Source organism: Triturus cristatus, chromosome 1_2 (genome assembly GCF_964204655.1).
Source record: "Triturus cristatus chromosome 1_2, aTriCri1.1, whole genome shotgun sequence".
Classification (NCBI taxonomy): Eukaryota; Metazoa; Chordata; class Amphibia; order Caudata; family Salamandridae; genus Triturus; species Triturus cristatus.
The window spans coordinates 1,091,287,567-1,091,311,300 of NC_140580.1; the positions used below are offsets into that span (position 1 = coordinate 1,091,287,567).

The window sequence follows — 23,734 nt, forward strand, 5'->3', positions numbered from 1 at the left end:
TGAAAGCCTGCGGAGGAAATGGGATGTCCTCCTACCCTGTCTATTGTTTTCCTACAGGGAAGTGCCACAGAAGGGAGTGGGCTTCAGCCCCTTCGAGCTTTTGTATGGGCACCCTGTGCGTGGACCTCTCAGCCTGGTGAGAGACGGATGGGAAAGAACTCCCAGAAAGCTTCCCCAGGATGTGGTGAGCTACATGCTGGCCTTCCGGAGCCAAATGGCTAAGTTGTGGAAGCAAGCTTCTGACAACTTGGAGGCCAGCCAAGCAGTAATGAAGGCGTGGTATGACCACAACGCTCACCCGGTGGAGTTGGAGCCTGGCCAGAAGGTGTGGGTGATCGAACCAGGAGAGCTTAGCGCCCTCCAGGATCGCTGGTCAGGACCCTTTGAGGTATTGGAGAAGAAGGGTAAGGCTACCTACTTGGTGGATCTTAAGACCCTTCGCCAGCCCCTGCGGGTGCTGCATGCCAACCGCCTCAAACCCCACCACGAGAGGCCCGAAGTCATTTTGATGATGGTGACTGACGGAGCAGAGGACGCGGAAAGCGAGCCTCTCCCCGATTTATTTGCGTCTCAAGAGAAGGATGGGTCGGTGGAGGGAGTGATTCTCTCCCCATCTCTAACTCCTGAACAGCAGGAGGACTGCCGCCAGGTCCTGGGACAGTACTCTTCGTTGTTCCCCCTTGTTCCGGGTAGGACTCACCTGTGCGTCCATGACGTGGACACAGGAGACAGCCCACCTGTGAAGTCCAAGATCTACCGGATGTCAGACAAGGTGAAGGCCAGCATTAACAGTGAAGTCACTAAGATGCTGGAGCTAGGAGTGATCGAACCTTCCAGCAGCCCCTGGTCCAGTCCGGTGGTGTTAGTACCAAAAGCCGCACCACCGGGTGGCCAACCGGAACTGAGGTTCTGTGTGGACTACCGGGGACTGAATTCAGTAACCAAAACTGATGCTCATCCGATCCCAAGGGCGGATGAATTGATTGACCGGCTGGGAGCTGCCCAATATCTAAGTACCTTTGATCTTACTTCTGGGTACTGGCAGATCTCTTTGACTGATGGAGCTAGGGAAAGGTCAGCCTTCTCCACGCCCAATGGCCACTACCAGTTCTGTGTGATGCCCTTTGGGCTCAAGAACGCACCTGTCACGTTTCAGCGTCTGGTGAACCAGATCCTCACTGGAATGGAGAGTTTCTCTGCTGCTTATCTGGATGACATAGCCGTCTTCAGTAACAGCTGGGAGGATCACTTGCGTCACCTGCAAGCTGTTCTCCAGGCCCTGAGACAAGCTAGGTTAACGATCAAGGCCAGCAAGTGCCAGATCGGGCAGGGGTCGGTAGTGTACCTTGGACACTTGGTGGGTAGGGGAGCGGTGCAACCCCTCCAGGCGAAGATCGAGGCCATCATGGCCTGGGAACCCCCCAAGACTCAGACTGAGGTCCGAGCATTTTTGGGCCTCACCGGATACTACCGCCGCTTCGTGAAGGGATACGGTACCATCGTGGCCCCCCTCACGGAGCTTACGTCCAAGAAGCAACCTCGACGGGTAGTCTGGACGGAGGCTTGTCAGCAGGCCTTCGTAAAACTGAAGCAAGCCATGTGCGAGGCCCCGGTCCTACGGGCCCCAGACTTTTCCAAGGAGTTCATTGTCCAGACAGATGCATCAGAACATGGCATTGGGGCAGTGTTATCGCAACTCAATGAAGAGGGTCTGGATCAACCCGTGGTCTTCCTATCCCGGAGACTACTTCCCAGGGAACAGAAGTGGAGTGCAATAGAGCGAGAAGCCTTTGCAGTGGTATGGGCTCTGAAGAAGCTGCGGTCATACCTGTTTGGCTCGCACTTCCTAGTTCAGACCGACCACAGACCCCTTCGTTGGCTGATGCAGATGAAGGGGGAGAATCCCAAGTTGTTGAGGTGGTCTATCTCCCTACAGGGAATGGACTTTCAGGTGGAACATCGGCCTGGAGTGGACCACGCCAATGCAGACGGTCTCTCAAGGTATTTCCGCCTTAGTGATGAGAACTCCCAAGGGGTTGGGTAGCTCTCCCCACTTTCAGCTGGGGGGGACGCGTGTTAGACCTGTCAGCCCTTTGGGTTGTCCCTCCTCATCATTATTTATTTTGTCCCACTTTTGCCTCAAACCCTGTTAGTATTTTTCCTTTTTGGGAACCACCAGACTTTTTAGTATTGATGCAGATTCAGGGAGCCATTTTATCTACCCCTGGAACTTCTGTCTGAGGGCCTGAAACACAAAATGGTGGCCACCCATTGTCACCTGTGACATCACTGGAACCTACCAGCACCTTCCAGAACATTCCAGAACCCTGTGACAGTGTGAGGCAGGTTTAGAATGTTGGGAAGGCATCTCCAGGTTGGCAGTTGGAGTTGGCAGTTGGCACCTGACTGGTGAAGAGAGAGGAGCACAGAACTGAAGGAGGAAGGAGTGAGGCAACAGGGGTGGAAACTTGTGCCTGGAGTGGGGTCCAGAAACCCACCCTTGATACTAGTCCCTGCTGACTGAGCCCAGCCTGGAGCCCTGTGTGGGAGAAAGCCAGAAAAACCATCTTAAGGACCTGGACAGCCGGAACAGGCCTTAAAAGTAAAGAACAGCAAGTTCCTGACCTGGTTACTGGTAACTTCCTGAAGTCCGACGTCGAGAAGCCTGGAGACCTGGAGCCCGAGGTGGAGAAGCGGCGCTGACTGGAAAGCAGACGTCGTACCCGGAGCCGCCAGAGGTCGAGAGAGGGTGCCGACGGAGGTCGTGGAGACACCAGAGGTCGAGGAGGAAGTCACCTGAGGTCGAGTGTGCGGCGTCGACGGGGGAGTGAAGTCCGCCCTCCGGAGTCGCCGGAGACCGAGGTGAAGCGTGCCGGAGGTCGGGAGTGGAGATCGCACTCCGGAGTCGCCGGAACCTGAAGAGAATCGTGCCGGAGGTCGGGAGTGGAGATCGCACTCCGGAGTCGCCGGAACCTGAGGAAAGGAGCACCGGAGGTCGGGAGTGGAGATCGCACTCCGGAGCCGCCGGAAGTCGACATCGAGCCAAGGCCGCCCAACGTCATCGAACCGGAGCCGCCCGAAGTCGACGTCGAGCCAAGACCGCCCGACGTCATCGAACCGAGGCCGCCGACATCGAACCGGAACCGCCTGCCGGCGTCGACAAGAACTGTCATTGAGCCGAGGCCGCCGACATCGAACCGGAACCGCCTCACGGCGTCGACACGACTCCAGCGGCGTCGGAACTTCATAAAAAGGGCAGTAAGTGGAATAGAGGGCGCCTAAGGCCCTGTGAAGCCCTAAGAGACCATCCTAGAAGCTAGAGAGGTGCTGGAACCAGCTTGATAGTGCCAGGGGTGAGCTGAGACTAATACAGAGGGGTGTGTAGTGTGGGAGAGCCAGATCTCTAGATTCCCCCTTGATCTACCTCAGTTTAGGCCTCAGCCTTGTCCAGGCCAGGTAGTACACCCCTCAGGTCATCCAAACCTCTACAAGCTGGGATTGGGCCAAATCATCCCATAGTACCTCAGGAATGTGAACTGATTTTCAAGTGTCACTGTTGGCTTTTATTATTTATTGAGAGCACTGTATTTACTGTATTCATCCTATTTATTGCCTCACAGTATTTATTGTTTCACAGTATTTATTGTCGCACAGTATTTATTGTCTCGCAGTATTTATTGCCTCGTAATATTTAATTGCCTTTTATGTAATGCACTTATATTTATGCCTTGATTATTTATGATCGACCTTATTTATTGAATCGTTGAAGTATTATTTATTTGACTTACCCTTCCACAGGAAAAGCCTTGTGTACTGTGATTGTATTATTATTTATTTAATCAGCAACTAAGAGAAAAGAAGATAAAGAGATATATTTTCAGTATAATTTTTAAGGTGTAGTGTCGTTTTTGGAACGGATGCACGCATGGTTATTGTGTGGGTATGACGTATGCTTAGCACGGTGCCTGATCCCTGACCACTCGAGCCAAGCTACCACAGTGTATGTCTGGGAGAACACCACCACCCTTCCGGTGTGGGAGTGTTTTTCTAACAGTCTGTGAGTGGGTGTATGAGTGGTACTATGGATTTTGAGCATTTGCATACTTAGGGTATTTAAAAGGGGGAACCATGGATTCCGCTCTCACCAGTCGATCACAAGAAAGAAACCACTGATCAGAGTCACTACACATCAGCATGTGCTCCAAAAGACCAAAAATGAATTTACCTCCATTAAGAATTTCATATTGTTTTTCAACGTGGAATACAAGTGGAAACACACTTGCTTTGCCTTTGCCAAGCCCAAGAAGTTAGGATCACTTGTCCTTTACCTAGGTGGGGCTTCAACTGAGGCACCTGGTATGTTTATAATTGTAAGTGCTTCCTGATGAGGTTTAATTTCGGTGAAATGAGCATCAGGACCAGAACGGAATCTCACCTGTCCGTTTATCCAACAGGAGTTCACAGGTTTGCACAAAATGTCTACCCAACTGGAGTACTTTCTACTGGTTAATTAGTAAGTTCTAACTTGCTGGGTAAATGTATAGTGTGTATCCTACACTGCAGTTGCATAACGGACCACAAGAAAATGTCTTCAGTGACTTTGTCAGCCCTTCAGCAATGTGATTGTTCCTCGTGCGTCTTTATCCAGAAATCTGTGGTAACATGAATTCTTCTATAGAGAAGACAACAAGACTTCAAAGAGGTAAATCTCCCCCAAACAAGAGACCTTCCCCTTAACTGTATGAAGTAAGCACTTTTTAGTTTGGTGGGGATGTCTTCATAGTCCTCGGCATCAAGAACATGTCATTAGACAGCAGCTGAAGTGAGTGGCAAACTACTTTTGAAAAGTTCACAATGATTTGTCAAACGGCGCTAAAGTTATAAGCAAAACAAATAACACTCTTTCTATGCAACATGACTCTTTTTATCGACCCTTGAAGATTAAATGCATCATATGGTCAACAGTTGAATTTAACCCGTGCCCTACACATTGTCCACAGACTATGGCTGTAGGAACATTTATCAACTGAACAACCACAAGGGTATTCCTTCTGACCAAGTGTATCCACTGGTCAAATATATCCATGGTCCAAACACCTACTGCAGAGATGTGTGTCCATCCAGCTTGATGAACACACAGAGTATTGAGCAAACTGGTAAAACTGATTCTTTTCTGTATGGGATTCACTACTACACATAATATTTTTCGTAGGTGAACAGTATTCCTGTCTCATTCATGAATGACTCTCCATTGTGAGGAAGTTGGGATCCACTCTACTGTTAAACGGTACAACACCGTCACCCTTGGATAAAGTACACATGTATAAAATCACAGTGCACTATGATGAACAAAGTTCTACTGCACAAGTAGAATTCTGTAGGTATGTGTGACAACACATGTGAGTGCCCCTGAGAATTCGTAGCCGTCTCAAATTCCCAGAAGTGTTCCTGGAATTCTTGGGTAATTCCAATAAAGTCAGAAAGGTACTCAAACTTAGACGTACGTTTCAGAGTTTCAGCTCAAGAGTTTTGGTGAATCAGGCCTTTAGAACTTCCAACCTTACATGACCTGCTGACGCCTGAGATCTTCTTCTCAAAATCTTCTAGCCCCCTGAACAGTCAGAAAAAAAAATATTTGGCATAAGCTCTCTCCAAGTGCAAGGATTTGTGTTTCGCAGAAGCTTGAATATCCGCCTCTTCCACTTAGCCGATGAGCAATGCTCTGTAACTGCTGGCTCTGCAGTACACCTCCTCTACACCAGCAGGGACAGCAGACTGGCTTGTTGCCTTAGGGCTAAGCCTTCAAAATGTCATATGGTGGCTCACTTGGTCAATCTTTGGCCTTGTTGAAAGACTCTTCTGTTGTATATTCGCTTGATGTGCTAATACTATCTTCTGTACGTTTGGCAGTTACTGATCTAAGCTGGTTGCTACACCTTTGTTTGTTCTTACTCTTACTTTTTAAATTTGTGCTCATTGCTATCTTATATATATTCTTAGAATGGAGTTTATGTATTATTAATGATTTCATATTTATATTTTGAAGATCTGCTTTGCTTGTATTTAATACCTTTGCAGTGTATTACGTGTTAATATTATATACGTTTCAAACTTTTAAAAAACTTTGTTCTTGAGCACAATGTCCATCGCTGGTTTTCCTTATGTGCCATCTAGCACTCCCAGGTGCCTAAAAGGTATGCTTAAAACATTGAATTAATAAATACATAAATAAATATCCTGTAAAACATGAAATACATAAGTATTTGCTTCTGCTTCTGATAACCTTGCATGTCTTGCCAGGTAGGTGCCTTCAGGGACAGCATAACATTCATTCAATAATATCCAATCATTGCATGTGGTCACTCTGAACAAGCGCAGGTGATATTATGAGGAGTCCAACCATAAATAAATGCATACATTGATAAATACATCGAAAAATAAGATCATGTTATATCCACCATTTATTACCACCAACATTCATGTCGACCCACGTGCCCCTGAAGACTATTCCAGAAGAATATATAAGAAAATATCACAGCTATGGCTTGTGAGAACTACTGCCAAGCCAAACAACCACATCACATTGTTGTCTTAGTGTAAATCTCCTCACCTGGGGTCTCAAGCACTGTAACTGTTATATATAGGTTGGCGCCATCCAAGTCTTCCAGAGACTCATAACCTAGCTCCTTTACTGCACTTTTGCTGTCAAATGTGACCTCTGTATAGCCATCAAAAAGCTGCAATGAGAGGTGTGAGGAGTTATGTGAATGCTTCTGGAGACAGCAGTAAAATCAGAAAAAGACTCTCTTAAGGATAACAGCATGACAGTCCTTGCAGCTCAACAATATGGTACCTCAACTAACACGCAACCTCTGTGGCTAACCTCTTTCAACAAAAAACACATCCATGACCCAGCCATATCTTTACACTCCTGTTGCATTCTGTAAGATGTCCAATGGAGCATAGTGAGAGTCTCAACGATAATCCATCCATGTATCTGAACCCATGAAATATTCTGTAAACCCTCTTTATTCAAGCAAAAGCTTTGTCCAAATTTGCTAGCTTACAGTCCGCAACAAGAAGAATTTGGTGTGAATGACCTTGGTTCGTGCACTGCTTGCTTCACCATTGATGCAGTGGAGATGTTAAGATGTGTATTAGGTGAATTTGTTGGCCAATGCAAATGACACCTCGCTACTTCTCTTGTTGTTTCGCAGCTACTTTAAGGATATATAATAGAATAATGTGGGCAGGTTTCGGGATGCAGAAGGTAGAATCCTCTCCCACCTTCATGAAGATCTGCAAAGGATTCTATTAGGGTTTATCTTGATATCGACAAAACTCTTCAATCTCCACAAAAGTTATATGACTATGGCCAAAATACTGTTTAATTATTGAAAACCCTTGTAGTCAGACTTTATATGGAATATGTAGAGTTACTGGAAAGGGCCAACTAATTTGAGAAACCAACAGACATGGATTACAATCCAAAAGAAATGTTGACTCATATTTGACTCATATTCGCCAACAATATGTCTAAACTAATACCTGTCACATCAGTAGGCCTTGGCCTTTTCATCTTTTATTTCTAATTTTACAATATTATCAAATATGTATAGGCACTGGCAGATAAGTACAAAAGTGTCAAGTTACATATTGTATATCCCTATATTGCAACATCAGTAAAAGCAATAATGTAGCAATTCCAAAGCCTATCAACTATCCAAATTCTGCTAATTGATTGTTAAAGAAGACAAAGTATAGTAAACAAAGATGATTTAAATCTGGGCAGAGAGAATACTCCGTCACAAACGTGACGGATATCCCATCCACCTTATTGCAAGCCCGTAGCAGATAATGGGATCATAATACAGCAGACGGGATATCCGTCACGTTTATGATGGAATATTCCCCTCCGTCCAGATCTAAATCAGGCCCATAGATCTGACAGAAACATGAAAAACATTTTGTCATTAATGAATGCATGGGCTTTCCATGAAATACATCCATATCTTTTTATAGTTCACCCTCTGCAGTTTTTCGGTGTACATTCTGCTTCATACAGACGAGTCATTACACATAAGAGGTAGTCCACATTTGGTACAGGTAAGAGCAATGAATTGAGTGACAAACTTGTATCCCTGGCCCAAATCAATAAATGATGTTGAAGATTCATAAGATGGTATGCTCAAAACACAATGTGAACATAGTAGGATCACTTGCAGCTAGGTCTGCACACTGAGATTTAGGGATGAGTGTTCTCTCTAAAGGCACTGTAGCATCACCTCAAAATACTGCTCTGCGTGCTGTTGCCACATTATTTGATTATTACTGGTGACCTTGAGGTAGTCGGGGTGGACCTTCCTCATCACCCAGGAGATATTCATGCTGCTAATCATGGGACCAATTCCCGAACCCTAGTAGTACACTAGCTCCTTTTTTGGTTCATGGGACCAGAGCCCAGTTCTGGTAGTGATCCTGGGTACACCTGTGAATCACAGTTCACATGTCCAATCCCGGTAGTACCCTGGCTAATTGCTTGGATCACCGGTCTTATACCCAATCCTTTCATTACGCTAGCTACTCTCTTGGATTGCAGGTGCCAAGCCAGATCCTAGTAGTACCTTGGCTATGCTCTTATATCACAGGTCCCATACCCAATCCTGATAGTTCCCTAGCTACACTCTTGTATCACGGGGTTATATGCCCAATCCTGGTATAAGACTAGCTACACTCTTTTATCACAGATCACATACCCAATCCCAATACTAAACAAGCTACACTCTTGGATCACCGTTCCCCTGCCCAATCCTGTTAGTATCTTAGTTACAGTCTTGGATCAGATGTACCATTCCCAATGATGGTAGTACCATAGCTATATTCTTGAAACATAAGTCCCTTGACAACTATGGTAGTACCCTAGCTACATTTTTTATTTACGAGTCTCTTATCCATGATGGTAGTACTAACCTATAGTCCTGGGTCAGAGTTCCCTAAACCAATCCAGATAGTACCATAGCTACACTCTTAGATCACGGGTCTCTTGAACAATCATGGCAGTACCCTAGCTACACTCTTGGATCTTAAGTCCCTTGACAATCCTGGTACTACCCTCGCTACACTCATGGATCATAAGCCCCTGACCAATCCTGGTAGTACCCTAGCTACGTTCATGGATCACGAGTCTCTCATCCATTGCTGGTAATGCTAAACTATAGTCCTGGATCAGAGTTCCCTAATCCAATCCAGATTGTGCCATAGCTACACTCTTCGATAATGGGTCCTTTGACCAATCATGGCAGTACCCTAGCTACACTCTTGGATAATAAATCCCTTGACCAATCCTGGTAGTACCCTAGCTACGTTTATGGATCACGGGACTCTTATCCATTGCTTGTAGTACTTACCTTTACGCCTGGATCGTAGCTCCCTGATCCAATCGAGAAAGAACCATAGCTACACTCTTAGATCATGGGTCTCTTGACCAATCGTGGCAGTGCCCTAGCTACACTCTTGGATCATAAATGCCTTGACAATCTAACAGCATCCTAGCTACATTTATGGATCACGAGTCTCTCTTATCCATTGCTGGTAGTACTAAACTATAGTCCTGGACCAGAATTCCCTAACCTAATCCAGATAGTACCATAGCTCCACTTTTGTATCACATAAACCATGCCCAATCTTGGCAGCACATTACCCACACTCTTGGATCACAGGACTCATGCCAATCCTGGTAGTAACCTTGGACACACTCATGGATCATAGGTCACATACCCACTCCTAGCAGTACACTTGTTATCCTCATGGATCACAAGCCAGGTTAATGCAGGTAGTTTCCTGTCTACACACAAGGATCACGGCTGCCATGTCTGATCCTGGTATTACCCTGTCGTGATGCTTGGATCAAAAGTCCCACAACAAATCCTACTAGCAGAGGTCATCATGTCCATCTGCAGCCAAGCCAAACCACAGGAAAATCTATGCCTGTGTATCGGTCTTATCTCTTGAAATGGGTTCACTCTCAGAGCTGGATTTAGCCTAAAGGCGTGCTTTTCAGGAGACGGAGGAACCCTTCCAAAATCCTGTAATTTCATTGTTGTTTCTACCATAAACAGACTAACATATAAGACAGATCAGAGTGGATTTATATAACATTTTCTAGTCGCATTCTGAAAGAGACCTTACCTTTCCACAAGAAAAACTGATTTCAATAACAGAGTGAGTTTCACAAATCATCCATCTGCTTCACACTTGTTCACTTACTCACTAACTTACACTCAAGAATAGCAGAGAATAGCAGAGCTTTCATCTCTAGAAAGAGAGTCCAGGGTAACTACCTCCATAGCCAGGATAGACTTGGGCATCATCTTCCGTTCCCCAGCTTGGATTATTCCAAAGCGGAAATAAACATCGGCTTTTGAAAGCTTCTTGTTGTAGAAATAACTATGAAGAGATAGAAACACAAATGCCTTCTTCAGTAAAATGTACAAGGTATAGCTAAATATTTGAACCACCAACTGGGCACGTTCACAGAGGAAGCATCAGCAGAAGCAGCACCCAAACAATGTTCAAAAGCCTCATAGACCTCTCTATGGGTGGGATTAACTTCCATTTCATCGGCTCTACTGACTTTTATTTTACTACTGCCAGATCAGGCTCTATTTTAAAATCATACAGGATGTGATCTGTCTGACTCTTCACACTATGGATACCTACGAAAGGTGCAGGTAAAATGCAATAACAGGACATTATTTTAAAAACCAACCTGGGAGGCAAAGAGTTTGCCTGGAACATTTTCAGGAAATGCTTCCTGGATATAGTTGATCACCACCGGGGACACTGAGTGGGTGGGAGAGCACAGGTAGTGAGAGCCAACATATTTTGTTTTTGTGCACATAGATATGGTTCATTTCACTCGGTGTGGAGCCAGAAGGCGACTAGTGGAATTGTTTGGGTCTAGCATATTGATAGGATTTGAAAATAGGCACTAATGCATATGGAATCTTGTGAGTGAGGAAAAGAATGGTGTAAATCCAGTGCTGGTGGGTGTGTTAGATTGGTTGGCAAAGACTGCCAACATGGTGGAAGGCAAACAATACATGTATAGGCACTTAGGTGTGTTCCGAAGACAGAAATTATGACTATATATCCCCAATTATGTTATGTTATGCTATGTTGAGTTATATAACATTATGCAATGTTATGTTATGTTATGCTATGTTGAGTTATATAACATTATGCAATGTTATGTTATGTTATGTTATGTTATGTTATGTTATGTTATGTTATGTTATTTTTGGAGCCACTATCCCCAGCATGGGTCTTGTGGTGCTGAGCAGGTATGTTTGCCTAATCTACCCTAGGGCTTGAGGTTAATCAAAAAGCCAGTTCTTCAGCTTCTTGTGGAACTTCTCAAGAAGAAAGGGGGAGGCTGTGGTGTGTATTGAAAGGTCATTCCACACTTTAGGAGTGAAGTATGAGCAGGCCCTGCCTCCAGAGCTGTTTCGATGTATTTGTAGAATGCGTGCGAGTAGGAGTCTGGAAGAGCGGAGGTGTATGGGAAGTTGGTGGCAGGAGATGAGATTGCTGAGGATGTTGTTTGAATCGTCCATGGCTGAAGACACAATTGTATGTGAAGAGGTTGAAGCAGGGGAAAGGGTGGACAATGTGGAGGAGTGGATGAAAGTGAGAATAGCGAAGGTAGAGGGCCAAAGCAGAGCAAGAGGAACATCAGGAAAGTGGTTGTGGGTTGGAGTGTACAGGAACCATGGCAAGGTGAAAAGTGAGAAAAGGGGAACTTAGGTGGCAGAGGTTTGGAAAGGCAGTAGAATGGGCACAAAGGGGAGGGAAAGAAAATAGGCAAGAGAGTGGGGTAAGAGAGAGAGGATGTGGCAGAACAACAAAGGGAAACAGAAGAGAACACATAGGATGGCATGGTCTATGAGCTAGTTATTAGAGAGCTTTAGAGCAGACAGGAAAAAGCAAAGAACAAATGGGAAAACAGAGAATCCAGAAAAAAATAGAGAAGTCAGAAGAATTAGAAAACTGAAAGTAGGAGCACAACTGACTCTTAGAAGAAGGCAAAGAAGAGAAGCAGGAGAAGACCTAAACGTCAGTAACTTTAGTTGCATCTGAAGACCTAGGAACAAACTGGCTAGAAACAACTAGAAACATAACACAGCAGTTAGGAGAAATTGCAGGGAGCATGGAGAAGAAGAGGTAGGAGCAACTAAGCACAAAAAATAAGGAAGGAGAGAAGAGGAAACATCTCAGAACCGATTCAGTCAGGGAAGGAGTCAGTGAGAGATTTTAGTTCGTCCCATAAGAGCACATTGGTTGGAGCACAATGAAAGAGAGTTCTGTACAAATAAACATGTGACACAGAAACTGACACAGAATGTGCTGTATCCTGGGAAGGTGGCTGAAATGGAGAAAAACGTCCCAGCGACATGATGGGAGAAGCAGTCTAAAATAACATTGTCAAATTTGTGAAAGAGAACATTGTGAAGGAAAAGACTTTTGGAAGAATAGAAAAGGGCCTTCAATGCTAAATCTGTACCTAACACCACCATTGCCAAGCTGGTCTCAATGTGAGAGAAAAAGCCAGATCCGTTCGGTTTGTTATATTATTTATTCCACCCACATGTCAGTCATCATCTGAGTAGGGAGGACTGCCCGGTATCATGTGCCTCATTTCATGGTGGAGTAAAGCTAGATAGAGAAAGGACAAGGAATAGGGGTCCTGGTAGCAAAGGTAGGTTTTGATGGAGCTTCACCAAAGCACCTATATCTTCTAGGTTTTGCAGCAGGCTTGGGTTAACACTCTGAAGAATGCTTAGCCCTGGGGTGGTCAGGGTCGTGTGCAGAGTTTGAATGTTTCAGTACATTCTTGGAGTGGTTGATACCGAGGGAGAGTGGTGCAATTGTGGCTGACACACACCCGTGTGTACAGCGATGGAAAATATGACTGTGTCAAGACAATCAAGAAGTGCACGGAGATGGCAGTTGCGATAGTGATGCCACCTAGCTCAATCTCTCTGGACACCATGTTTCCAATCTTGCACTTGCATTTAGTAGCCAAATGTGCGCTTGGAGGATTTGTAACTGAAAATCCTAAGATGAGAAGCATGGTGTCCTAACGCTATATAGAAGGATGGCAAACCTAGCCATGTGGCAACACCAGAGGTTTGTAATTGTTACTGTAAAACCTTTGCAACTCTTTGATTCTGCAAAGCAGTGGTTCTTAACCGTGTACGAGGACCCCTGGAGGTTTGTGAGGACTACTCAGGGGTCCAGCAACTATTTTACAAAATTGAATATATTAAAATTAACACATTAAATGAATAAAGTATTTACAAATAAATATTCAAAATTAAAAATTTAAAACATTTTCTATATTTGCGAAATAAGCATCATATTTACGTATTTGTTTGGTGTATACTTGTTTCTGTATTTTTGCCCATTGTTCTGAGATTTGAATCAAAGAAATTGCTTATGCTGGGGTCCCTGTCTTCCCATAATGACTCAGTGGTGGGGAAGGTCTCCGGATTCAAGCTATGATCCAATGGGGATAGGGTCGGACTGGGTCAAAAATAGGCCAGGGAACAAAAATAAAAGTGTCCCCATTAGTGAATGCAATAGAAAATAAATTGTCCCATGCTTCAAAATAGGGACAGTTGTTGATCTTGTAAAGACACACTGTATAAGTGTATTGGCAAGATGTGGAAGACTGCATGGATCTGATCTTGCTGCAGGCAATGTTTGCTTTAGTGTCAGAGAAATCAACAGTAAAACCGGCCCAGAAGATGATAAAACAGGCCACAAACAGCCACAAAACTGGTCCACACGTTGACCTGTCAGACCAGCAATTCACTGTGTGTGCCTGATTGACCTATAGGCCAGTCTGACCCTGGTGAGGATCCATAGAAGGCAAAAGGTTAAGAGCCGCTGCTGTAAAGCATTGACGAGTTGACAACACTGTAAACAGCATCATGTCAATAAAGCATTATTGAATTAAATTAGATTTAGAGAGAGTAGGATCAAGAGAAATTGTGGGAGGAGATGGGCTGGTACAGAGAAGGAGAAGTGGGAGATCAGAGGGAGGAAGGAGGCCAGGATGGAGGCCTGAGACAGGGAGACAAAGAGGTACAAGTAGAGATTAAGTTAGAAAGAGGAAATGGAGAGATGAATGTGTGGAGAATAAATGAAGAGAAGGGATAGAGTGGAAGGGGAATGGGGAAATGAAAAGAAAGTTAAATAAAGGTGGGAGAAAAAGAAATAGAAATAAAAGAAGCGCTGGAAAGGGAAATTAAATGTACCTGTTGAAGGGCGAAATGGAGGAAGGAAGAATGCTGGAGGCAAGAGAGTGAAAAGAAGAGGATAGGAGTGAGACAGATCGACAGAGAGAGTGAACAGAAGATTGAGATATAGAGCCAGGAAGGAGTTAATGCAAAGAAGTAGAGTTTTACCCAGCGTGACGTACCTTGCTCTTACAGTGATCTTAAATGCCTCAAACTTGTCATAACCAATCACGAAAGCTTCAGGCTCGATGGAAACGGAATAACCTGGCAATTCTGAAAATAATAAAAACAATGAATCACAGATTCGAAGAAACCAAATGAGATTGACCTCAAGACCATCGGGTCCTCATCTAAGAAAAAATGTTCACTGCATGTTGATGCATTAAGTAGTAAAAACCGGGCAGAAGGTAAGGTGAGGGGATAAAATATCAGAGGAAGAGCATGCCTGTAGGGATGGTAATACAGGCCTTGGGTACCATGGGGTACCATGGGCAAGATTCGCCCCCTGCTTAAACGCTCTGCCTCAGTTTGACCACCTTCCCTCGGTATAGGTTCCTTCTCCTGACTAAAGGGACAACACTCTCCCGCCTCCTTCTTCCTATGTGAAAGCACAGCACCTGTATCAGCCGTGGGCATAGCGTGCAACATGTGCACGTTTCCATCTCCCCATGACAAAGATGTCAATAGAAAAAGGATTTAAGGGAAGATTTGATCCAATTTAATCCGTACTTTGCACAGTATAATCTAATTGAAGCCATAGTAAACAAGTTGTTTTGCTAACTGGGCAAGAGGACGAACAAGGAAAGTGGGCATATGGTTGGCACGGTGATTCCTTGCCTGTTTGTTTCTGATTTTTTTAAATGGATTGGTAAAATGCCTTTCAAGTCAACCTGGAATTAATAAAAGCAACCCCTGACACGTGTTTTGCTGTCAATATTAAGGCGCCGATTCCGATCCGTTAAAAAAAATTACCGTACGACTCGTATCCGTATTTTTTTACGTGCGAATTGTACAAGTCCCGTACAACCGGTGAAGTACGATTCGTACTTTAAAAAATACATATGATTCGTATCGGGAAAAGGTCAATGAGATGTCCCCAGACAGTTTTATGTACGAGTTGGAAAACTGAAGTCCGAGCGCACAAGTCCGATCCGTACCGGCGCCAAATACACAAGCGTATGGAAAACGTCCCGTACGGAGCGAACTTTGTACGACCCCTACCCCGGGTACACTTGTGCCCGGGGTACGAGTTGTACAGCCCCCCCAGCCTCCCCCCACCCGCGTATGTCCGCACCGTACTCCCCCACCCGCGTATTTCCGCACCGTACCCCCCACCGTATGTACAGTCCGTACATACGCGAGGATTGGGGTACGCCTGGGGTACGGTACGGACATACGTGGGTGGGGGTACGGTGCAGACATACACGGGTGGGGGGTACGGTGCAGACATAGACACCATACATACGCACTGTTGGCCTATGTACGGTGCGTACCCCAACATCGCGTATGTACGCACCGTACATATGCAATGTTGGGGTACGCACCGTACATGATGACACGTACGATGTGGTTGATGGCGTGTACATCGCGTACCGGGCCCCCTCTTCATCGTGCATCGCAGCGTACTTAGCTTTTCCGGCACTTTTTGGCTCCCGTAAAAATATAGCCGTGCGGAGTGCTGTAAGTACGAATCGTACTTGCTGGTCCGTAAAACGCTGCCTGACTCCGTGCGGACGTCGCGTACGCGCTGTCCAGGATCAGAATAGTAGGTATTTTTTAGCCGTAAGGTGTTTTTTACGATTCATACGGAAATGGTATTTCTGTACGAATCGTACTTGCTGGTTTGTAAGGTGGATTTCCCGGGTACGAGTCGAGAATACGCTCCGTACGACCATTCGTACTCGGGTTTTACAGGATCGGAATCGGCACCAAAATGTGCACTTCCTCCCATACAATATAAAAACGTGTAAATTAAAAATCAATTTCAATTACCCAACAACTGCAGCGAGTTCCAGCTGGTAAAATTGCATGAGACTTCAGCTAAGCTATTACAAAACATCATTGCACTGTGATAAATGTAAAAGAATCATCAAATAAAAATCTTGAACTACAAAACATGAGCAGAGATAATGTGCCCATCAATAAATTAATGAAAAGAAGATTCAAATAGCAGGAAAGGAGCAAAGCATATAGCTCAGGAGGGTTTGCCCCTGTTACATCTACAAAATAATTCAGGAATATTAGACGAAAAGAGGCTGTCATCAATGCCATTTTCACTCCTGTTGTGGGTCCTACTGATATTTCAACCCCAATATCTACAGCATGTGACTAAAAGTGAAACTACTAAGTGCAGATGTAATTGTTAAGCAAGATGGACATGACATTGCAGCATAAACATCCTGTACATGACGCATATTTTACTACAGCGTTCCTCGTTTGCTTTTGTTCATTGACATTTATTGATTCAATTCTGGTACAAATTCCTGAAGGTCTGTTGCAACTTGCACTTGGTAGTTAAAGATTTCCCTTTGCTCAATATCGCGTTTAGTGCATCTAATGCAGTCGATCGGTGTTTCCATAATGCTAGAATAGGCCTCGGTCTGTAACTCTATCTTGAACGACTTGGTGATAGTGGAACTGAATGGAACACATTTTACACTAACATCTTCATTGAACCCTCAATCCACCTGGTGCATCAAAAAAGCATTGACAAATTAAATTCAATCTCAGGAACAGATGATAAACAAATCATGCCATCAGATTGGAAAAGGACTTTAGAAAGCTACAAGTCCACAAGTCAAAGTCTTTTAACCAATCTAATATTATGTTGAGTTGCCTGCAATTACTGTCCTTTTGTTCTTCACTGTGTGTACCTAACAGCATTGCTTCACAAGCACATTAATGTGTGCAACCTTGTGTACAGGCTTGGCTTATGAATGCTCTTAAAAGCGTGTCAGAGAAAGAAACAAAACGGCCCATTGAGATAGTAACAGAGATGGACATTATTTGGATGACCACAAATTTTCAAATCCTAAAACATTGACAATTTAGAAAGTTAACCTCCATGTCCACTGATATTCCAACTCCCTACTAGAAGTTTGCTGCAAATGGACAATTTTTCTTTGCCGCTTCCAAAGATAGCGCCAACTATGTCACTGCTGCCTCAGCTACAGAAGCCCACATCGAGCACCCTTTGCGATTCGTTATAAAGTTATCATTGAGTGAGTCTTTAATATTGTCTTGTGCTTGATGTCTGTCTTATATCCTCCTACTACCATTGTAGAGGAGAGTGATGTACTTCCTTAAGTCAAATACCTCATCTAAGTCTGTCTGCCTCAACAGACACTCCATATCCCCTGTCAATGTTTCATACCAGAGAGGAGTGAACCGTGTTCGCGTGGTGTTACGAGGCACTGAGATGATGCTGGTTCCGGTGTCTTCTACCTGTTCTTGTGATACAATTAGATACATATGTCAAGAACGTGAGGAGGAACCGGAGGGCAGTTGTCTTTTAGGGGAAGAATACTTGATGTTAAAAGTGTTTGGAAGCAAATGTGAACTTTGAAACAGTAGACTAGCAGTCCTCACCATATTCTTTGACCTGAAAATATGTGTGTCCAGTGGTTTTGAAATCGTTCTTGTAAGCCGCATCAATCTTCCAAATGCCAAACCTGCAGCAGAAAATACAAGTGCGGGCTAATAAAACACGTGACTCAATCAAAAAATCTCAATTAAAAAAACTGGTGACTCATTATGACTTCAAAGGAAGCGACTTCAAAGGAATGATGACACATTTTGATCACACCCTTAAGTTTAGCAATTGATCCTTTGTATGTCCATGGACAGAATGATATTCTGTGTATTAACCTGTGGATTCAGTTCACTTGCGCCCTCGTCCACTCCTACCATGGCCCAGATCTTCGAAGGGTGGCACGCATGCACTCTCCATGCTGCCTAGTAAGGCGATTACCCAAGAAGCTGACAAAAGAGTTCTGGTCAGAGACCAGATAGAGACTTTTGGTCAGATGCTAGGTGCTGCCTATTGCTTAGACTAGAGTGAAACACCTTGAGTTTTCAAAGCAGTTCTCTAAAAAAACATTAAATTCTCCTTCTTGACTTCATCATTCTGGCAGGAGGCTTTCTCCAAATCATGTCCCAACTATTTCCTGTGCATCGACTACTGCTTTTAGGAGCCCCATTCCAATGCCAGATAGATCGATGTCTGCCTTTATAGCAGTTGATACAATCCTTTTTAACTGTTACCTGCAAACACCTCATAGCATGTAACCTCAGATATTTGTATAATGCTCACCTATATCAAAACCCCTTTACAGGTAGAGTGCAGCAGCCTACTTTTTAAGACCCCAAACTTTTATAGGTAAAGGTACTCTCTCATAGAAGGAACAGCATTCACACCACTTGCCATTCCTCATTTTGCCTTCGTTCAAACAATCTGTACATAGAAGTTTCTTAAAACCTCTCTTCCACAACACCTACATGTGCCTTTCTTTTAAAAGTCTTTCTTCTCTGTTTATCGTTTTAGTTTCTGTTGCACTTGAATTTGCTGTTCATCAGTTTGAGCATTTACATCAGTTAGTAGACCCACAGACCTGAAGGTGACACTTCTCACAGCTATATTGGATGACCCTGGCACCTTTACGCACCCTTCAAGGGACACCAGCATCCTTCTAAAGCACTGTGACATCTTACAAAACAATGAAATGCACCTTGCAGACTAATACGTTGACTGTAGTAAAATAAGCAGTCTCTGCCCGCTCAGACCTTCAGATCATCTCCGAAAATAATTCTGTAGAACCCTTTGAAAAGGTCCACAGAGGGCAACAACATCCTGTCTAATATCTCACTTTGCATCCCTGTTTGTTCCTTTTCATGTTGCTCCCTCCCTGCTGTCTGTCTCTTTCTGTCTTTCTCTTACCCCAGCTCTATCATTTTGCTTGCCCCCCCCCTTTCCCATCCCTCGGTCTCATTCCCTCTCTCAACTCTAGGGTCACTATTCTTCTCCACATCCCTCTCTCTCTTTCTCTCTCTCTCTCTCTCTCTCTCTCTTTCTTGCTGTCTGTTACATGCAGAGCCACTGGAATTATGAAGAAGATGAGAACAAATTATGAGTCATTATTAACTAGCATATGCTGGAAGAAAAAACTAATTATGTGATGTGATGCAACACATTTTACAGTACTACTCCCATATTTTCACAATGTTGATACTGTCTGGGCAGAGATTGCACTTCCGTATTATCAGTTTAACACCTCAATGCAGCAATCAGCAAAAGAAAGATGACCTGTCCCTGCACGGTAAAAGGTCTGACACTTTATGGCCACATGGGTGGCAGTGTTTTTCGTAACCTTTGAATCCGTTTGAGTAAGGAAAGGTTTTTGGGGTCGAAATCTGCAAATTATGCAGAATACGATGGACTGACTATGTGGCAAGTGTGGCAAATCCATAATTATGAAGAAAATGCCACAACCGCAGAAATGCATAATTCCAGGACCACTAGATTTACCTAAACTGAGCTAGGCTGCAGAAAATGCACAACTACAAACCTGCAGAGCGGTAAGGCACTAGTGGAACACATGTCTTGGACAGGAGCACTGAAGACAACAGAAAAATAAAGGAATAAAGAAAGATAAATACAAATCCCTCTACTTTGGGTTGGCAGGGATTTTGAAATCTGGAAACGAGACAATTCCAACGAAGTCCTCAGCTTCGACCAAATCCACTTTGACACCTTCTGGATCCTTTCAAATGAAAAAAAAAGATTAAATGTGTAAACCCATTACTTGAGTGAAGGTAAACAAAACATTTAATGCTTTAGTAAAGCTGTAAAATATTTTGCCAACTATAAAAGCATTGTGCACTTTTTACACCGTGTAGGGATGCTCAGCCTCTACTCCAGCCTGTCAGTTTTGCAAAGGCAGGCAAGGTGCTCCTTCTCCCAGTGACATCATAAAAGAGGAGGGAAAGAGCATCAGGTGTTTTTTTTCAAACTGTAAGGGCCTTATTTGCTTTTTGTTTGGGGGCTGGGATACTCTGTCTCGCCCATCGTATTACAAGTGCATTGTATCCCATGGCACTTCAATAAGGCGGTTGGCGTCACATTTGTGAGGGCGTAACCCTTCACCAAACTCTGCATCAGGTCCTGAGTCTTTTCCTGTGTTGCTGTGATATGAAGAAAGTGCAGCCTTTGGCATGGTCATCTTCTCTTGTTATAGGTACTTTGCCTTGCCATTATCAAGAGGTCATCAGAACTCTATGGACAACAGCCTGTCAATCACAACTTCCGAGCAGTAGTTAGATGGTAATGATTTGGTGGCAGGTTTATGAGCAGGGTCAGTCCTGCACTGACGTCAATGCAGCCAGCAGAACAACAATATTGTTCTTTAGGTCACTACACACTTAACCAAAACCCACGCAGCTACATAGACTGATCGAAGGGATAATGTGGACCCAAGCAAGACACCATAGTCTTGGGTACATCATACAAACACAAACCTCAAGCTGAGCAACACACATCCCAGTCCTTCAAATGGCTCACACCCATATTGGTAAAGATCTCCAGATGGACACACCGAACAGCAAGACAACAATGCACATACTTGACATATCCACCACACCCATATTACTGATGATCCTATTCAAACAGGGAACCGACTCCAATCTAGGACAGAATCCCCGAGACCTGAACCCTACAGTGCTGCAAAGCCATATTAAATGAGACACTCACTAGGGCAAGAACAGACTATTAGTGACAGGGGACTGACTCTGGGATAAAACAACAGCTACATTTGGAAGAAGACATACACCAGGACCAGAAGTGCACTGATATTGGGATCCACCTTCATCAGGACACTTGCTTCTAGGTCTTTAAAATACAAATGCCAGGCCAGAGGCCGTGAACCAACCACAAGATTTAGAGCACTGTCCTATGGAGCGAGGGCATACACTGTGCCAAGCCGACAAGTGCGGTAGTACCAAGGAGAATCTGACACTAGAACAGGTAGACACCCACAGGAAGTCAAATGAGAAACAACCTAGGATAGAGGCACATACCAACATGGGGTGGAAACATGCATGCACGGGGCAATGAGCACTCACAAACACACAATAAACAAAAGCAGACAGGCAGTACACAGACACTAGCATAAAGGGAACTGAACAATGGGACACCGAAAGGATAGCACCAACAACTCCCTGCTCAACAAACACAGACAGCAAAGCAATTCAGACAGAGAGTGATGACAGTGGGGCAGGGACAGGTATTTGAGGTGCAGCTGAGTCAAGGTCCTGGTCCCTCACTGGGTCCGCTGCCCCTACGCTGCAAAGCGCATCTTTCAAGATCCAAGATATAGTGAGTCGCTTTCATTTCACATGTACGCCTCATACTTTGGAGCAGTTACCTGTCGAGAAGGATTATGAATTGGTTCATCCTTGTCTACTGTGAGTGCACCAAACTGCTGCTAAAGACCACCATCTGCCTGACTTTGAAGCAGAGATCGTGTACCTCAGATTCCAGATGAGCCACCTCCTGACCCCACAGCACCTGCAGGGCTGCAGATATTGGAGGAGGTGTGCACCAGCGCCCTCCTTCTGGAACCTGAAAGGAACTGGCTGATAGGGAGTGCGTCACTCGTCAGTCAATGGCCACCAGGATGGGTAGCTGTGAACAGTATGATCTACGTTGCATAGTCCTTATTTTGTAAAAACATAGGTGCAGGGGCCCAAAGTTTTCCATATGGCCTGCTGCCTCTGATGCTGAATTCCGGGGCTGCCACATTTTGGATTTGCCCAATATTAAGAATGTCCGGTCTCAAATCCTCCTCGTGTCTCTTTCTTCTATACCCTGCACTTCATATGTCCTTATCCCACTCTTGTGTATTTCATTCCTGCTTTCTTCCTTTGTTACTATTTTCTTACCTTATTTTCCTCTTCCCCCTTCTTTTTCCCTATTTCTGTCTTTTTCCTCTCTCACTCTGGGTGAAAGCCCTATGGTGAAACATATGACCTGCCCCCATAGTATGAGTGCTGCTGCCCAGCCCATCAACCACCTGCACAAATCAAGAATTACTCTTATTTCTGCCTTCTAACTGATTCTGTATGATTTTGAAGTTAGGATTTGTTTTAAAATAATTTGTGTTGGATATTTTTAGATCCACTGCAAGCAATTGTATCAGGGTTAGATGCTATGCTAGTATTGCTTAATTTGAGCCAGTGGTTGTAAATGGAGCCCACTGACACTCACTTTTGGGGACAGGGACTTATTTTTCAATATCAGATTTTGAGCCAGAACAAAGAATGGGGAACGGAAAGGCAGGAAGACTGTGCCAAAGGGAGAAAGCAGGGACAAAAAAAGTACTTGGAAGAGTGAGAGAAAGGGGCAGGGAGTGTAGTGTCTGGTGGTGGATAAAAGAGGCAAGAGTTGGAATCAAGACTAGACCATGTTGATATTTAGCAACCTTAACCTGCGGTCGCACTGTGGGCCGGCTTCTGAGGAAAACCTTTGGCCCCGGCACTTATTCTTTTACAAATTAAGCACTGTCAGCTAAATGTGATATTACTTCTTGTGATGTCACGATGGAAAGGTTCCTTGATAATGGTATGTAACTGCCTTTGATACAATGGGGATCAAAGAATGCTCAATGCCACCTCCGTAAACAATTTGAATTTGATGATATGGCAGCAGGCGCATACGTACTGTAAACGTTAAAGTAGTTGTCCTCCTCGGTGGCTTCAGCTCTTCATCCAAAGAGTAAACTCTAACTTTTACTGAAAGTAGAAACAATACATGGTGTCACAGAACACACTCAGACTGTTTTGGGAAGAAAATGTAAATGTCAGCTGTGGTCACAGGTTTCTAAAGCCCAGACATTCAAAACAACAACTTTATAGAGAAGCCCACTACAGGACTTTCTGGCACTAGGCCATGTGTACAAGCACCTCCTTGGCACTACACCAGCCACCCTTCACTGTAAAAACTCACTGTCATGTCAGCTTCACATTCACAGTTCATCATGCTAGGTGACTGGCAGCTTTTGATTTGACAATAATGTGAGAGAGCTGAATGTTCATTAATGCCCATTTGGACATGTTTGAGTCTGGAAAACAATACCAAAAAAACAACAACATCAACCAGCAAGTCAAAGACTTACACAAATTATCTTGAGTTTAAAAGTCACTTCTAACCATGAATCCAACAATTGTTTTACTGTCTCAGTGGCGTGTTTTTACCCCTTTGACTCCCTCACCCACTGCCTTGGTTCCTCATTCTCAGACCTGGCCTCTTATATTCCCTTTGGCTTCCCGGCCTTGCTCTGGGTTCTTGGAACTGAAAAATGGAACACAAGACAATTTTTTGAAGAACTTCACCTAACTATGAACTTCCATTTTTAGGTCCACCATTGTCATCAATATAT

The 23,734-nt window shown here is 44.3% G+C and overlaps 1 protein-coding gene across 1 annotated transcript in view; it reads right to left on the reverse strand.

The window, feature by feature from the left end:
- Positions 1-23,734, reverse strand: part of C5 (complement C5) — a 384,799-nt gene that overhangs the window by 300,570 nt on the left and 60,495 nt on the right. Inside the window, exons 4-9 of the mRNA XM_085613588.1 lie at positions 23,017-23,087; positions 19,971-20,062; positions 17,892-17,974; positions 14,486-14,576; positions 10,341-10,446; positions 6,611-6,737 (exon numbers count right to left, since the gene is read on the reverse strand). Coding sequence (XP_085469714.1) covers positions 6,611-6,737; positions 10,341-10,446; positions 14,486-14,576; positions 17,892-17,974; positions 19,971-20,062; positions 23,017-23,087 — 570 coding nt within the window. The remainder of the gene's footprint in view (positions 1-6,610; positions 6,738-10,340; positions 10,447-14,485; positions 14,577-17,891; positions 17,975-19,970; positions 20,063-23,016; positions 23,088-23,734) is intronic.